The sequence below is a fragment of the Carassius gibelio genome, chromosome A20, assembly GCF_023724105.1.
Source record: "Carassius gibelio isolate Cgi1373 ecotype wild population from Czech Republic chromosome A20, carGib1.2-hapl.c, whole genome shotgun sequence".
NCBI classification, from domain to species: domain Eukaryota; kingdom Metazoa; phylum Chordata; class Actinopteri; order Cypriniformes; family Cyprinidae; genus Carassius; species Carassius gibelio.
The window spans coordinates 27,153,043-27,171,059 of record NC_068390.1 but is presented as its reverse complement, the minus strand read 5'-3'; the positions used below and the strand labels follow the sequence as shown (position 1 = coordinate 27,171,059).

At 36.8% G+C, this 18,017-nt stretch overlaps 1 protein-coding gene across 2 annotated transcripts in view; it reads left to right on the top strand.

Moving 5' to 3' along the window:
- The window catches only part of LOC127938689 (protein dispatched homolog 1), a 45,195-nt gene extending 28,666 nt beyond the window's left edge, over window positions 1–16,529 (top strand). For both annotated transcript variants that reach the window (XM_052535496.1, XM_052535497.1), the window contains exons 3-8: window positions 10,045–10,074; window positions 10,769–10,892; window positions 11,191–11,318; window positions 11,838–11,935; window positions 12,344–12,441; window positions 12,544–16,529. In XM_052535496.1, coding sequence (XP_052391456.1) covers window positions 10,045–10,074; window positions 10,769–10,892; window positions 11,191–11,318; window positions 11,838–11,935; window positions 12,344–12,441; window positions 12,544–16,116 — 4,051 coding nt within the window. In that variant the 3' untranslated portion in view covers window positions 16,117–16,529. The remainder of the gene's footprint in view (window positions 1–10,044; window positions 10,075–10,768; window positions 10,893–11,190; window positions 11,319–11,837; window positions 11,936–12,343; window positions 12,442–12,543) is intronic.
- Window positions 16,530–18,017: the final 1,488 nt, after the last annotated feature.

The following is an 18,017-nucleotide window of genomic DNA, read 5'->3' as shown; positions in this document are numbered from 1 at the left end:
CAAGAAGCTTCCAGTTCTTTGTTGCAGGACAGAGCTGGAAGATGTTTACGAAACGTACAGAGCTTTGTGTGTGTGTGTGTGTGTGTGTGACAGCTGCAAGCCCCAACCAGCCGACTAGCCTGAAAATGATCTTTGTGTTCTCAATTTCAGGCTGTCATTTTGAGAAACCTTCATGCGTTATCAGAAACAACAACTGTTTAGCTCGTGTCTCTCAGTCTGACATCTCCATTTTACTCCAAGTATTCAATAAAAGCAGATGCTCAACAACAATTAACACTATATGTAATGTTTTTATTATAAATGTTATTTATCTAAATAATACCTAAAGTAGCTAAGTTTTATATATACTCTTATTAACTATTTAACTAAATAAATAGCTAAATAAACACCACTCAATAAATATTTAGCATTTTTAAAGCCATATCTTTAGTGCATTAAGTGATGGTTCAAATATTTTTATTTATAAATATACTATTATTCATAGTATATAATATATTTATAACAAATGTTAAAATATATAATTATTTTATATAATATTGATTCATTATATTTATTCTATTGTTACTTATAATAATAATATTATTATTATTATTATTATTATTATTATTATTATTATATTTAATAATATTACTTATATTATTATATTTCTTCAAAGAAATAATATTAGAAAAGAGTAATTAGCAAGTAAATAATAATTGCATTATATATATATATAAATTTATATAATATATATATATATATATTATTATATATATCGATTTTTTTTTGGGACATTTCTGAGTGATCTGAAAAAGTAATAAGCAAGTAAATAATAATTAAATATATAATATAAAAGTGTGTGTGTGTGTGTGTGTGTGTATATATATATATATATATATATATATATATATATATATATATATATATATATATATATATATATATATATATGTATATGATACATACATTGTTTATAACAATTATATTTATATATATCTTTGAAAAATGTTGTGTTATCAGATAAAAGTCATTAACTTAATAATAGTAATAATTGTAATAAATGTATTAACTGTTTATATAATGTTATTTTTTAGGGTTGGATTTTTTTAATACTGTTTTTATGCTTTCCTTTGTAATACTTGGAAAAACTTGATTTTTGACTTCTAGGACAAAAGAGTCATTAAAATTTTTAACACATCTGTCTTAATTCTCTCATACTCACAAGTCACAAGACAGTTATGGATTTTTTTTAAGGTAATAATTTTTTTTGAAAGTGAAAAGTGAAAGTGTTGCAAAATCGTAATGCTCCAACCCAAGGCCACACATTTCCTCTTGGTGTTTTTGGAAGTTGGCATTCGCTTAAATGCGTAATAAATGCTGTCATTTGTTTTCTGAATGTGTCTGAGCCCTGGAAAGACTGATACACAAACACTACAAGCGTTTAATCCCTGACCGCCTCGCTTCAGCTCCAAACAGAAACACAAAAACACATACTTCTGGCAGCACAGTGGCATTTTAGCACCGGCCAAAGGATGTTTTTTTAACTAAACGGTGCCATGAGCTGTTTTATTCTGTGCATGCATTAATCAAAGTTTTGCATCTGCTTTTGGAGGCAGTCAAAAGCTATTAAGTTTTAAGAGCTCCTGTCAGATTCTGTACAATGTTAAAGGGATAGTTCACCTGAAAAATAATGAATGTGATCACCCTCAAGCCATCCAAGATGTAGGTGACTTTTTTCTTCAGTAGAAGAGTAAAGAATATTTTTAGCTGAGACCGAATCATCATTTGTGATTCATAAAATTAAAGTCAATGGCTACCGTCACTTTAAGAGTCAAAAAAAGCATGTCCTCGTGATATACTGAGGTCTTATGAAGCAAAACATTTAGCCTGTGCAAGAAACTGAACATTGTTTACAACAAGGGATATCCAGTTCACAAGTGAATCATTCCAGTGAACTGATTCTTTTTAGTGAACTAGTTCACTAGATCGGACTGAATCACCTGCAAAAGTCCGCGGCTCAAACAGCACAAATCTACAAGTTATACTCGATCAAAATTCACTTTCAGAAGCCTGACAGTCACTCCGACACCAAAATGAGTCAAAATAGCAGTGTATTTGATTCAATGATGAATGAACCGATTCATCCAAACAATTCGACTCGGACCGATGAGTCACTGATGTGCGCATGTATGAACCGAACACTTTAATATAATGAACGTTTTCATGGTTTATGTAAAACATCCCCGTTTCTAATCATTCCTGATCATGTAATTGCATATCCGCTGCATCGTTGCATGATGACACAAATGAACTAGTTCATTGAATCGAACTGTCTGAAAGAACCAGTTAGTGTAAAAGAATCATATTTCCCCCGTTTGCTTGAGGCTCTGGATTACAGGGAATAATGTGAATAATGTTTCTTGCACAGACCGATTGTTTCGCTTCATAATACACCGGTATTTTGTGTTTCTTGATATGCTTTAAATCAACAGCAAAGTTTCATTTTTGTGTGAACTGTCCCTTTAAGAGTTTTTATCGATTTTGAGATCTTTGAATGGCATTTTAAATGTAATGCTGGTTTGCTGTTGATGCATCCCGAGGATCTCCGTCTGTATCCTGGTCCAGGGTTCGTGAGGAACCCGGTGAAGATGCCCAGAGAAGATCAAAGCCCATCTGATCCCATAAAACACCATCAAAGACACCGAGCAAGCAGGACCCAGTCACAACCTCAAATTAGGCTGATGTGTAGCTTGCTTATTCCCGTTTGCTAAACAGATTGAAGCCTGTAGAAGGGCGAGGGAACAGCTGGAGCGTATTAAGTCTATCTGGGAGCGTCCTGTTTTTGATGCTAGCTCTGCAGGTGCACTTATTATTCTCCCCATCAAAGAGAGGATCCTTGCAACAGTTGAGCTTGAAGGTTTTTAGTCAGCTTCTAATAAATCGTGGCTTTATTTAGAAATGTTTCTTCAGGACTGGGGTAAAGCATTTGTTGTTTGGCGCTCTGTGACGTCACACGAGGTTAAGACGCAGAGTTTGGGGGTTTTTCAGAAGCGTTTTCTTTAAGAAAATATTAAAATTGATTTTGTTTTCTCTTAGGAACTATAGTGAGGCTGCACGATTCATGAAACAAGTATTATTGCATGGCTTTTATTGTTGTTTTCTTACTGTAATAAATTGTAATTTCTCTAATAAATATATATATATATATATATATATATAACAACACAAGTTTTCACTGTTAAATAAATAAGAAAAATATACGACTACTAAGACTACTAATAATTCATAATGTATATTTTTTATTAGTATTATTTTATTTATAATTGTATTACTTAAGTATTAAACATCACTGTAAAATATTTTAATGATTAATAATAATAATAACAATGTATTATTAGTAGAATTACTACTTAATGTAAATATTAAACTACATAAAAATTGTACTTAATATTTTGCTGTAAAATAACAAATATATATATATATACTTATTATTATAATAATATATTAAAATGTATTATTATGGTGGTTGTTATTATACTGAATTACTACGACTACTTCTACTAAATACAAATATAAACTACAAGATATTTTACTATTGTAATATCACACTGTAAAATAAAGCAAAAATCCTTTTATTTTACAGTGCAAAAGTAATATTTATAGCTGTCCTAATTTTCAGTCGTTCAGAGTTTTTATTTTGGCGTAAGCCCACAGTGAGCTCTTAAAACTTCTCTTTTGTTGACAGCAGATCTCCGAGCACTTCTCAACACAAGTTTGGGAAGATAGTTGGCACATATTGCATGTTATAAATGATCCAAACTCTGAGCAGATCAGTTTGTGTGTAAATGAACACAGTGCCACACTTCACCCTCAAACACATCTCTCAAAGCCTCGGCTCTTACGTGTTTCTGCTAATTTCCAGCCTTCTCCTTTCATTCAGGGTGTCCGCGGGGTTTTAAAAAGTATTAAAAAGTGATAAATCAAAATGGTCAAATTTAAGGCCATTAAAAGTGTTAAATGTGGTCTCGGAGGTATTATTTTTTTCCAAATTAGGTATTATTTTTTCCAGACTATCAGGTGTCCTATTCTGATTGAAATTCTATCTGCGTTCGCGTTAGTTCATTTATATGGGCTTTAGCATATCTGGGCACATAATCAAAGATCTTCCGTCTCCGTCTCAACGTATGTTTGATGCTGACGTCATATTCAGTGGTCGTTCGGCATCATCTCAGAACACTGTGAGCTCAACAGAAGTGGCTGGCTTACGTTTTATTTTAGACTTGCTTCAAGGCATATCTTCAACGACTGGACAACCATCGTCATCTTCATGGACAAATGCAAGTTTTCTAATAGCTGGGTTAACGACCCAGCGTTTAAGGACTGGCTCAGGCCTGTACAGGGAATAAAAGGCAGTAGTGTTGTCAAAAGACCCGGTACCTCGGTACCAAGTCGGTACTAAAAAAATTTAAATGTGACTGTACCAGGTTTCTTTAAGGACCGGTAGTACCAAGGTCCCGTTCAAACCCGGTTCTTGACGCATACAGCGCTATGATTTCCGCGAAGCAGAAAACGAGTACGGAATCTCAAAATCTCAGTCATGACGCTTGCATTAATTTCAGCATCTGTTGTCTTCTCCTGTCAAAATAATGGAGTTCATTTAGAATTATTCATATTCATTTTCGAAAAAGCAGAAGACATACCGGTTTCTCCGGTAGTGGGCGGAGCTAATGCGCAAATAGCAATTTCAAAATGACAAATATGCATTCATTAGGCCTAAAAGACAATTTTTACATAAGGGCATTGTGCTAGAAATATTACTATTATTTAGTAAAACATATGTGATACTGCTACCACTGTTGAAAAAAATAAAAAACTTTATTTAAAAAAAAAAAAAAAATCTCAATATTTCTTCCATGTTTTAATTTTAATAGCAAATCTCCTTTATTTACCAAAAATAAAATGTGTTTAAATTTGATAAATTAAAAGACAAATTAAATTTGGGTGAAACTTGTTTACTGTTTTTCATAATTATATAACTTGTAGAAAAACTTTAAACACAATTCTAAATAAGTATAAAGAATGGCATTGGTTTTATTTTTAGTGCTAAAAAGTTATTTTTTTATTAGCAAATTTTTGTGTTTTGCTTTGGTACCGAAATTGGTACAGAGAACCGTGGATTTTCACTGGTATCGGTACCGAATACTGAAATTTTGGTACCGTGACAACACTAACAGGCAGGCTTATTCTTTGGTGTGTAAAAAAAACATCAATGTCAACTGGATGGGAGCTAACGCACTTCGGTCGCATATGCAATCCACTAAACATAAAAATGGAATGTGTGCTCGGAGAGAGCAGTTAATTCTACCAATCTCAGCTGTCTGCGCGGCTGCACCTCCACCACCACCGCCACAAATTTGTGGCGCAGTTTGTGAATCCGCAACAGTTCTTAGAATCTGCAACAGTTCATAGAAGATGCCTGTTTGTAATACATCAACTTGCAATGAATACCAGCCAATGTGCTGGAACTATCCATTTTCTCCATTGCACATTTTATGGTATTTGTTTTATTTTTATTTACTAAGTGAAATAAATGTGCAATATGCTGTCAACATCAGTCTCTAAATCTATTATTTTTTGTATGTTATATATGTCAAAATCTGTGTAAATAATAGAAAGGTCGCTGATTAACACTTGCAATTCAGTGTCGTGATGGTTTAAAAAAATATTCTGAAGGTAGTAAAAAAGGTATTAAAAAGTAGTAAATTTAACTTAAGGATTGCTGTATATACCCTGTTCATTCCTCTCTTCCTGGTTGTGTTTTCCAGTCTCAGTCACACTCAAAACCTTCTTTCGATCCCCACCTCTCGAATCGCACACCCTCCTCTGAAGGTAGAGATCGTGACGTGGTTTTCTTTCAGCGCTGTGTTGCTGGGAAATACTGTCTGGGGTCATGAACTTATCCTTTCGGTCTTGTGGCATAAAAAAGAATCAGAATTGATTGATTTGATTCTCAGTCAAGCTTTGGTCAAAGTGATATTTCGCAGGATTGCATGGACCTCAGTGCATCTGGATGTGATACACAAACAGAGAGCTCTGCCTGCGGTGTGCTCTTGCTGAATGAGTTCGGCCCGTGTCTAGACATGCTTGATATCAAAGCCGAGCCTCTGTTGCTGTTCACACACTCTTGAGTTGAATGAAATGAATCTTCAGTGGTAATGTGCCAGTGATTTCTGCTGGTAATTTGACTCGTGCACATAAACTGACTAGTGGAATGAACTCCTAAAATACACTATTAAATATTTATTTTATTGTATCTGTCTGGATCTCTAGAGTGCAATATGTTTTTGAAGGCCGTTTTCTCACAATTAGGTTTTATTTAGCTAACTATGGTTTTATTTCTATCAGTGTTGTGTACATTTTTTTTATGTTAAGCATGATTTTGTAACTTCTGGCTAACAACCAAATTTTTTTTAATTTATGGAGTGATTAAAAAAATACATTTTTGACAATTTTGAACCTGTATTTATCTAGTTTTCAGATTTCTGTTCTGGAAAGTTATGCAAATTTAATGCATATTTAATTAGATTATGCCCCATTTGTATTTTTAAACAACACTAGAAAAAGAAAATCAATTCTTAATGTAATCAGTTAACTATGGAAGTATGATGAAATATATAAATATAAAAGGAATGTATATTTTTATTACCCTGTTCATCTAAGGGGGGTTTTGCCTTTCATTTACAAACTTTTATAATTAATCTTATTTTTTAGAACAATTCTTTTTTTTTTTTTTTTGCATGAATGCACTTTTTTTCTAGAGTTTAAAAATGTTAACTCTTTTAGAGTAAATTTCCCGACAGATTTGCTTTTCAGTTTCTCTTTTATTTAATACATAAAGCCACATTTTTGTTGCATTTATTTAATACACAAAGCCATTTTTAATGCATTTTTTTTTAACATTTATACATTTGGTAGATACTTTTATCCAAAATTACATGCATTGCATTCAAGGCATACATTTTTATAATTAATATTATTAGTATTGCTATTGATTCATATAGTACATTCCCAAGAAGTCTACCTCGTGATCTTTGCAATTGGACAACATTTATTTCATCCAATTATTTCAGAATTTGGAAGCCATTAATAAGAATCAAAAGTGGATCAATAAATGCATAATGATTTATATTTATATATTCTTATTTGAATGTGCAAGAACCACTGATCTGCGGCAATGAAAATTGTGAGTGTAATTATGCTTCAAACAGTTCAAATGATTCTTGCAACAGTTACATTAACATTATAGTTAACCTATGAGTTTTAATAACGAAATATACTTTTGCATTAGCACTTTACACTTGAATTTAGTGCTTTTATTTGTTCATTTATTCCACTTGAAGTTAAATATAAGTGCTGAAAATCATGTGAAAGACACAGTGTCACATTATTTAAGCGTGTTGTGTTCGCCTTTCCAGAGTTTGTAGCTTAAGCTGTCCAATTCTTGCAGTAGGAGGCCAATAGATAATGAAGATGTTTCTTGGACAGCTTGTAACTGTTGGCCACAGTGTTCCTGTCTGGAGTCCATATATCCACATGTCAAAGCAAAGAATGCAGAGATATCAGGAGTCGACCTCCAGACCTCTCCGTTTCTTCACTCGAGCAGATGCATGTGTGCACGTCATTCACATGCTCTGCTGTTACTGTGATTAAAATCGCAGGAATGAAAAACCAAATGTTTGAAACATTTTCCATTTCAGTCTGAAGATTCTGCACCGTGCTACTTTAGTTAAATGTTTATATACTTAATTAGGAACACTCTGTTTATGAAAGGCTCTGTTTATTTGATCAGTGAAATTGTGAAATATTTTTATAATTTAAATTAGCTGTTTTCTATGTGGATGTATATTAAAATACAATTTATTTTTACGAATCAATGCTGAATTTTCAGTGCCTTCAGTGTCACACGATCCTTCAGAAAACATTCTAATTGATGGAAACCGTGATGCATTTATTTTTTCCTGCTCCCTTCTTTGACCTCTGACCTCACCCCCTCACCGTGCTGTTGTTTGACCTCACTTCCCCTATTTTCTTTATTAATTAACCCCTTGATCCAGTAACATTTGCAAAATGAGAAATGCAGAATACCCTGCTGTCATGATTGTGATTTTTTAAAATAGTCTTTTTTTTTTGGAAGCATTATTCCTAAGATATTGAACCGAATCCGATATGCTCTTAGAATAAAATGCATTACTGCAACTTCTGATCAAATAGTTCTGACTTTTTTCTCACAATTTAGACTTTATGTATTAGAATTCAGAGTTGTTCGTTTTTCTCAGAATTGTAAGATTTTCTCGCAGTTCTGACTTTATTCCCGAGTTTGTTTTGTAATCAAACAATTCTGATGTTTTTCCTGAGAATTCTGAGTTTAAACCTCACAATCCTGTTTATTTAAAAAAAAAAAATTGTAAAAATTAAATAATTTAATGTTTAGTTTATGTATCACAAATCAAAATTAATTTTTCTGCAGGAGTATGTCTTGCAATTCTCAGTTTATTTCTCATATTTCTGACTTGAATTCTGAGTTTGCATCTCAAAATACTGTTTATATAAAATAAAATAAAAAGTAATGCAATTTTTTAACTCATGGGAAATAGACTCAATTCTGAGAAAAAAAGAATTTTGAGAAAAAGTAGCTTTTTATTTATTTTTTTATTCTGTGGTGGAAACGGCTTCTGTAGTTTTTGCAGTAATGCAAAGAAGAACTCTTTTTTGCTTTCTCCAAATAACCATTTTTTCTTAGTGTGAAGAACATTTTAATATTCTAAAGAACTTCTTTTCCTCACTATATAGAGCCTTTCATACAATGGAAATGATCCATGAATGTTAATGTCTATTCATAGAACCACCGATGCCAGTAAGAAACATTTACAATAATGCATACAAAAAACGATTAGAATACCAATTGTATTCTTCTCAGCCTAACCAGAGAACAAAAGTTGCACACATCTAAATATGAAATAATAATCTCTAAGGGAAACTCCCAAATCGCGTTGAAGAACTGTTGCACTCCAGTGGAATAATCCGTCCCGATATCTCATCAATGTTATTCCATTTTGGACCATTTCTCTTTCACGCCCCTGAATTCCAGAATCTGTGGCCCAAATATGGAGAGTTCGCTTTATAAATCATTTCATTGTTTCCCCCCGAACCGTCCTTGCAACGCTTGCACAGGAAGTGGAGGAAATCTGCTCCTCGTTATTTACTTTTGGTTTTGTTTTTTGATTAACGGCTGTCTGCGTGTACTTCTCTCTGATTGCTCGGAGAAGGATGTGCACCTCTCTGTTTTTAAAGCCTAATGGGACTCACCTTGAGCCGAATATGCAGATGCTGTAAAGCCTGCGCTTGCAACATCTGGTTGTTGTATTAACGTGTCCGTCGAACTTTCAAAGGGATTTACGGCCTCTCTAGAAGTCGCCCTGTGGTGAAAATGCTCTTGCCAATGGCTTTTGTTCATCTGTGCTTTCCAGTGCCATAACAACCACTAATTATAGCATTCCATGGATTCCCTTTTAAGACGACGAGGAAGAAAATTACAGCCACCTCTTGGCCCTGTGACCTTACTGCTCCCGTCACTGTGTAATCTTCCTAGAAGAGCGCAGTGTTGGTTGTCGTTGTGGTTCTTCAAGGATCCCTGATACTGCTGCTCATATTTAGAGTATTGAGGATCCTGCACCATTTCTCTCAATGCACCTGCATGCACGGATCTTTAATGCGTCTGTATATTGCATGAATGCATGAAGGGGGTTGATTGAGAACAGCTGTGCATTAGATGCATGGTGATGCCGTTTTGCTGTGTTAAAGCAGAGCCTCTAATATGAACATCCATGATGGTTTTGATTTGGAAAAGCAGGAAGACGAAACATGATTTCCCCACAGGAATGTGTGCTTGAATGGAGAGATCTAGACCACATGTGGTTAAAAATATGCGCTTCGTGTCTCTCCACACTGGTAGTTTTAATCCACTGTTTGGCTATTTAATTTAGGCTCTTTACTTCTGTCTTTCAGCCCTCCAAGGCCTTTCCGGTTTCCCAAAAGGTAAGCATACTCCTCTTTTTATTTTTTGTTTAGATCATTTTTGTTGTCATTTAAAATAATTACATTTAAACAAAAATATTGAAGTATGTTTTATTAGTTGACTTAAGTCAGCTATCTATCTATATCTATTACAATACATTACATTACAATTTCAGTTAATGGAAAATGATAAATTAATAAAATTAAGACTAAAGTATTTTTACAAAATGTAAATTTTAAATGCCAATAAAAGTATTATACAATAAAAAAAAAAAAAAATAATATATATATATATATATATACACACATTAAAAAATTATATTACTTTTTTAGTGTATAAAAATGCTTACAATATTATTTACAATTATTTACTTATGTAATATTACATTATATATTACATTACATTTTTAATTAATGGAAAATCTATATATATATATATATAATTCTATATCATATTTAATTTTATAATAAAAAATTTTTGTTGTATAAAAATGCTTGCAGTAGAATTTTGAATTATTCACCTTTTAATTATATTGCAATATTACAATATATTACATTTTCAAGTAAACAAATTTGGGTCAATTAAAATGTGTAAAATGTATGTACAGTGTTGTTTTCATGATCTGTGCTTGTACAGTGAAGAAGCTGGACAGTATGTAGTATACAGTGATATACTTATTTGTGTATATGATGTATAAATCTCCCTCAATTGCAGTTATGCGGAGCTCATTGCTGATTGGCCGGTGGTGGTTTTAGGGGTGTGTACTGTTCTCATCGTGGTTTGTGCCCTAGTCGGTATCCTCGTGCCCGACCTGCCTGATTTCTCAAATCCACTGCAAGTAAGCATGAGCAGCTGTTCCAGTCTACTTTTTAATATATTGACATTTCTATATATTTTTTCCTTTTGATGCATCAAGTTGCATTGCCATGATACATAATAATTACTACATTCTGAACTTTTTTTATTAGTAAATATATAAGCTAACCCGAATTCTGTAATTTGTTACATTCCTGGACTTCTAAAATAAAATTCTACTTGGATCAGATCCTAATGGAAAAATGTATGACACTTTATGATGTTTCATGTTGATTTCATGGGCAGCTTGAGTGAGGATTTGTTGTAATTTCTCTTATTAGGGATTCGAACCGAGAGGCACTGCAATAGGCCAGAGACTTGTAACATGGAATAACATGGTGAAGAACACGGGCTACAAGGCAACGCTGGCCAACTACCCCTTCAAATACGCAGACGAGCAGGCCAAAAGGTAACAGAGTCCACTTCTTATCTGATAACCACATTTTCCTGTTCGTATTCATCCAGAACAGCACTAGATGAGTGACGTGAGCCAAGCGAGGATTGGGACTCATGCCAAAATGGCTGCGTCTATGGGATTTTGGTTTTGCAATAGGGAACATGACCTGTTTGTATTTTATTTGCAAATGTGTATCTTTTAAATGCACATCAGAAATGAGACTTTTTTGCTTTCAAATGTGTCCAAACAGCATAGACACTTTATGGTTGAATGCACTGACAATCAGATCAATGCAGATGCTTTTGGGGCCACTTTATATGCATTTTTTTGTTGCTGAATAGCAGTGCATGGTAATGCGATCTGTGGTGGCTGACTCAGCTTTATCTGGATAACTATCAACATTTGAGCAATTTTATAAAGTCAGAGTAGATTGCATATTTTGTTTGATACAAATATTAGTTTTTTGAATGATTTAGCTCTTCATGCACAGCTGATTTAAATTTGAAACACTCTCCTTATCCTGCTTTTCAGTCACCAAGTCGACAGGTGGTCCAAGGACAATTATGATCGAAAGAAAAGACAAGCGGAGTGGGATTTCAGTAAAGACAGTTTCTTCTGTGATGTACCAAGTGAGTTCTGGATTTACAAAAATGTTTTGACTGTTTTATTTTATCATGTAATTTACACCTGTGATGGCAAAGCTGTGCTCAAATTTTTGATCTATTGGATGTGTCCTTTGTTTTAAAGTAAATACAAACATAGTATTAAAGTTTAACATGTTGACATTAATCAAATCTGCCACCTAGTGGTTCATGAAGAAAGGCTGATGGCTTTTGTTCACACTCAGAAAAAAAGTAGTAAACGCTGTCACCAGAGCAGTACTCTACATGTCTACATTACCTTATTTACATTGCATAGTAGGTATATTTTAGTACCTAAATTGAACAAATTAGAGCCTTATTTGTACCTTTTGTGCAAGTGACGGCTTTAGTACATTATTTCTAAGTGTTTAACCACCAATCATTGTCTCTCTACAGGTGACCGCTATTCCCGAATCGTATTTGCCTCTGCAGAGGGAAAGAACTTGTGGAATGTACAGGCAATAAAATCCATGTGCAATTTTGACAATACACGGGTATGTAGCATTGCATTGCATATATTGATTATAGTTCTTGCATATAAATAATGGGATGATTGAAATGAGTTTTACTGGTGTTTTTCATGTTTGGTCCTGCAGGTTCGTTCCCATCCCCAATACTTGGATCTGTGTCAGCGCACCACTGCTGCCTCATGTTGTCCCAGCTGGACACTTGGGAACTACATAGCGGTTCTTACTAACAAGTCCTCCTGCCAAAAGATCACAGAGCGAGATGTTTCCCACACTCTGAAGATCCTACGCTCCTGTGCAAAGTATTACCACAATGGCACTCTCGGACCCGAGTGCTGGGATATGACGACCCGTAAGAAGGACCTCAAGTGTGGCAACGTGCCACGGAAGTGTACAAAATACAACGCCGTGTATCAGATGTTTCACTTCTTGGTGGACAAAGACTTTCTGAATCCAAAGAACACGGACTACCTCACGCCTAACCTCAAGTACAGCATGCTCTTCTCCCCGACGGAGAAAGGCGAAACGATGATGAACATTTACTTGGACAACTTTGAGAACTGGAACTCGTCGGACGGGATCACGACCATCACAGGAATAGAATTTGGCATTAAACACGACTTATTTCAGGACTACCTTCTGACAGATACCATGTATCCCGCAATAGCAATTGTGATCGTGTTGGTAGTCATGTGCATCTACACGAGATCAATGTTCATCACCCTTATGACCATGTTTGCTATTATCAGTTCGCTCATCGTCTCGTACTTCCTGTACCGTGTGGTCTTCAACTTTGATTTCTTCCCCTTCATGAACCTCACCGCACTCATCATACTGGTTGGAATTGGCGCAGACGATGCATTTGTCCTCTGCGATGTCTGGAACTACACAAAGCTTGACAAACCCAATTCTGAACTGTCTGAGACAGTCAGCGTCACGCTTCACCATGCAGCACTTTCTATGTTTGTCACCAGCTTCACCACGGCTGCCGCCTTCTATGCCAACTACGTGAGCAACATCACTGCCATCCGATGCTTTGGTGTGTACGCTGGTACTGCTATCCTGGTTAACTACATACTGATGGTCACCTGGTTGCCAGCTGTGGTGGTCCTACATGAAAGGTACCTGGTCAACCTCTTTACATGTTCCCGGTCACAACACCACCAGACGGAGGGTGCTACGACGTTTTGGACAAGCCTGTACCAGATAGTCAACAAGTGTCTTTTTAGCATCTCAGAGGCCTCCCGGATTTTCTTTGAGAAAGTTTTGCCTTGCATCGTGATCAAGTTGCGCTACTTGTGGCTCTTGTGGTTCTTGGCGATGATGGCGGGTGGTGCCTACGTTGTCTGCGTCAATCCCAAGATGAAACTGCCTTCTCTGGAGCTGTCGGAGTTTCAGGTTTTCCGCTCTTCCCATCCCTTTGAACGCTACGATGCGGAGTACAAAAAACTCTTTATGTTTGAACGGGTCAACCATGGGGAAGACCTCCACATGCCAATCACCATCATTTGGGGAGTTACTCCAGTCGACAATGGAGATCCGCTTAGCCCCAAAAATAAGGGTAAACTGACACTTGACACAACCTTCAACATTGCGAGTCCTGCGAGTCAGATATGGATTCTCAACTTCTGCCAGAAGCTTAGGAACCAGAGCTTCGTGTTCCAGTCCGAGGAGCAAGACTTCACGAGCTGCTTCATGGAGACTTTCAAGCAATGGATGGAAAACCAAGACTGTGAAGAAGCTTCCGTCTATCCCTGTTGTAGTCAATCCATATTCCCTTACCGACAAGACGTCTTTGAGTTGTGCATCAAACGGGCAATTATGGAGCTCGACCGAAGCACCATCTACCACCTTGACAGCAAGACTCCAGGGCCAAGGTTTGACATCAATGACACAATTCGAGCAATTGTGCTCGAGTTTCGAAGTACATACCATTTCACTCTGGCGTACGAGAAGATGCATCAGTTTTACAGAGAAGTGGATGCTTGGATTCAGAAGGAGCTGACGGATGCCCCTGAAGGACTGAGCTATGGATGGTTTGTAAGCAACCTGGAGTTCTACGACCTACAGGACAGTCTTTCGGATGGGACTCTTATCGCTATGGCACTGTCGGTAATAGTGGCCTTCAGTGTTATGCTCTTGACCACCTGGAATATCATCATCAGCCTCTATGCCATCATATCAATCGCCGGAACCATATTTGTCACAGTTGGGTCGCTGGTGCTCTTGGGTTGGGAACTAAATGTGCTTGAATCAGTGACTATCTCAGTTGCTGTAGGCCTCTCTGTGGACTTTGCTGTCCATTATGGAGTGGCGTACCGCCTTGCACCACAACCAGACAGGGAAGGAAAAGTGGTATTCTCCTTGAGCAGAATGGGCTCGGCTATAGCAATGGCAGCACTCACAACCTTTGTAGCCGGTGCGATGATGATGCCATCCACCGTTTTGGCGTACACTCAACTGGGGACGTTTCTGATGCTAATCATGTGCATTAGTTGGGCATTTGCTACGTTTTTCTTCCAATGCATGTGTCGCTGTTTGGGACCCCAGGGCACCTGTGGACAGATTCCTTTGCCAAAGAAACTCCAGTGCTATTCCTTTTCAGAGCACACATCAGAAAACCAATCTAATCCGAACCAAGGTAAACTCGGTGGTTGCCACACAGCCAAGTACCAGATAGATAACGCCAGAAGTGAGGGTCAACCCGAACACTATGAGCTTGAGCCCTTGGCGTTGAATGTCAGGAATGAAGAGAAGTCCTCTGATGAGGAACAGGAAGCATGTACACAGTTGCACAATGGCATCACCTCTCAACACTCAACCCTGAGAAGCTGCACCGACCCAGAAGGACCAAGTCCTGAGATTGAAAATGGCTTATCAGGCACAGAACTTGCACATCTTCATCAATATGCATACAGTACGAGGTGCACCTGTGAGAACGCCATGCATCAGTATATGAGGGAGCGACAAAGGACTCCCTACCATCCTTGCTGCCAATCTCGAGAAAGCCCATGCCTTGTTAAACAGACCAATCACTTACCTGTGGGTCAAAACCTTCAATCCTCACGGGATACGATGCACAGTTCAGCTGACTGCTTCGTAAAATCTGGCAACTTCCAACATTGCTCACAGAGCCAAACATCAAGGCCAGTCCCCCACAGATGTTTCCCCGGGGGCTACAGCATGCACGCAGTGCAACTTTTGCATCAGGCACTGTCGTCCGATAATGCAGTGCATGACAGGTCCCAAATCAACGTGCGTGGCCCCAGTTCACCTCTACCAGAGAGCCAGAACTTTCCAGCTCACATTCAGTTTCCAGATGTTCAGCGCTGTGCTTTACCTGACACAACTCGGGTCTGTACTGTTAATCATGATACACAGAAGACAGGGGACCTAGCATTGAATTCCCAGACCTCTCAAAAAATACCATGGAACCATATAAAAACAAATGGCACTTGTGTGTTGCTGCAGGACAGTCTTGAGATTCGCGAAGCGATTCCAGTGATACCGGAAGAAAGTGTCAAATGCAATCTGAGTAACAAAGACAATAATGAAAGGGCAGAGCCGTTATCTCGCAAAAAAATTAACTGTTTTAAAAAGACTGTAAAAGCAAAGTGCAATTCTGTAGAGTTTCACAAACCAAAAACCACTGTGCCTGCTATTACCATTAATTCAAAAGCCTCATCTGAGAGTTTATGCTAACATTTAAAATGAGAGCGTTAGATTGAGATTCAGAACATAATGCCATATTAAGATTTAGCACAGAAAAGCAACTGGTTGTTTCCTGACAGGAAAGAGTTTCTTGACATTATGTGCATGGGAATCCTGACATGACGTCAAGGCAAACTTTTTGTCTGATTTAAGAGGACACTATTTTTACCCACTTGCTAGTATTTGTGTGACATCTGTTTTAGATCATTTTTTTATGTCTGGCCACAGGCCATAACTTTTTCATGGGAACAGAAAAACATAATCAGAATTATTTTCCTGCACAATTTATATGAACTTGTATATATTTATGTGTGTGTTGTGTATGTATTTGAGTCATGCACTTTTTTTGTTGATGCTGATTTGAATGTTTCGCCTATAAATGTTTTTAATAATTCACAAGCAAACTTCAGTAGTTTCTATGATGGTGAATTGAAGGACTCATTGTGCTTCGTTTCAAAGTCATCTGCTTTTTACCAGTGCCACTTCCTGCAGTACGCAAACATTTACATTAGCCTCAAGACTTCAGGGAAATTGAGTCAGTTTATGTGACTTTAGATAAAAGAAAATTGTAAAAAAAAAAAAAAAAATGTTTTTGTCAGATATACTACATGGAAAACTAAATATTATATTAAGTGTCACATTCTTGACTGTGTATCTCATACCTGAACATTGTAAGGGAAACAGGTCAATTTAGCTCAAAGGGAATCATTTAAGATTTTAAAGGGAATTTGAACAGAATCACTGTTTCACGGCTGTTCACGCGGAGACGCGCCTGCGGTTCACTGAACGAGCCGTTTAACATCAAATCTGCGCTGGATACTAATATCCAAACTATAGTGAAAACACTATCAATTAGCACAGTAACAAGATCGGCAGTTTGAGACATTAACTTGTAAGCACAAAACACAAGATACTTCTCTTTTCAATGTGAATAAGGCTTTATTAGATAAATCTAAGACATATAAACTAATCTAACACATAAACGCACGCACACACACATTCACACAAGTTGCAGGAAGATCGAAAGTTAGGAAAAAGATGAGTTTAAGAGAATGGAAATAGGGAATTCCGAGTTTACAGCAATACGTTAAATTGCATAAACATGAACAACCAGTTCCTCAATGTGACTAAAATTATATTAGATACACCAGCACAACAAATATCTGGGGATACGTTGCCTTCGTTTGCTGTGAAAGGGACTCCAGTTGAAAGGGGTATCCCGGTGTCGCTGATTGGCTGGAAGTTCAGTTGGCTGAAGTGACGTCTTGGGGAGCCCGTGCTTGGGCGTTGGCTGAAGCTGGAGTTGTGTGGCTGGTTGGAGTTCAAACGCTCAGACGAGGTCGACGTTACAAAACTTAACTCAAAACACGAAACTCTCAAACGGAAAATAAAAGAAATAAAGTTTGACGAGACAAGGTTGTTTTCCTTCTCATCGTGGCATAGTAGCAGCAGGCATGCACGCTGGAACCGCGCTCAAAGAACAATGATGACTAACCGCATGGCTAGATGCTACAAGCTAAAGCTAGGTAGCAAAGCTACAAGCTAAAAGCTAAGAGCAGGCATGACTAATAGCATGACTGATAGCACGAGCAAGGCGGGAACTAAAAGCAGACTAAAAGCAAAATTTCATGGGGTCCAAAGTAGAGCTGAAACAACGAATCGATTTAATCGATTAAAATCGATTAAAATCGATTATTAAAATAGTTGTCAACTAATTTAGTAATCGATTCGTCGCTAAATAAATTTTATTTGCCATAAGCGGCTCATTTCGTGCATATTTCAAATCTGCGGTGACCAAAGTGTGGCAGTAATGAGCCACCGGAGGTTTTACTCAGCCAGTACAGCAGGTGAAGTAGCGAATAGCCAATAGCTGGCCTCGTTTTATGTCACGT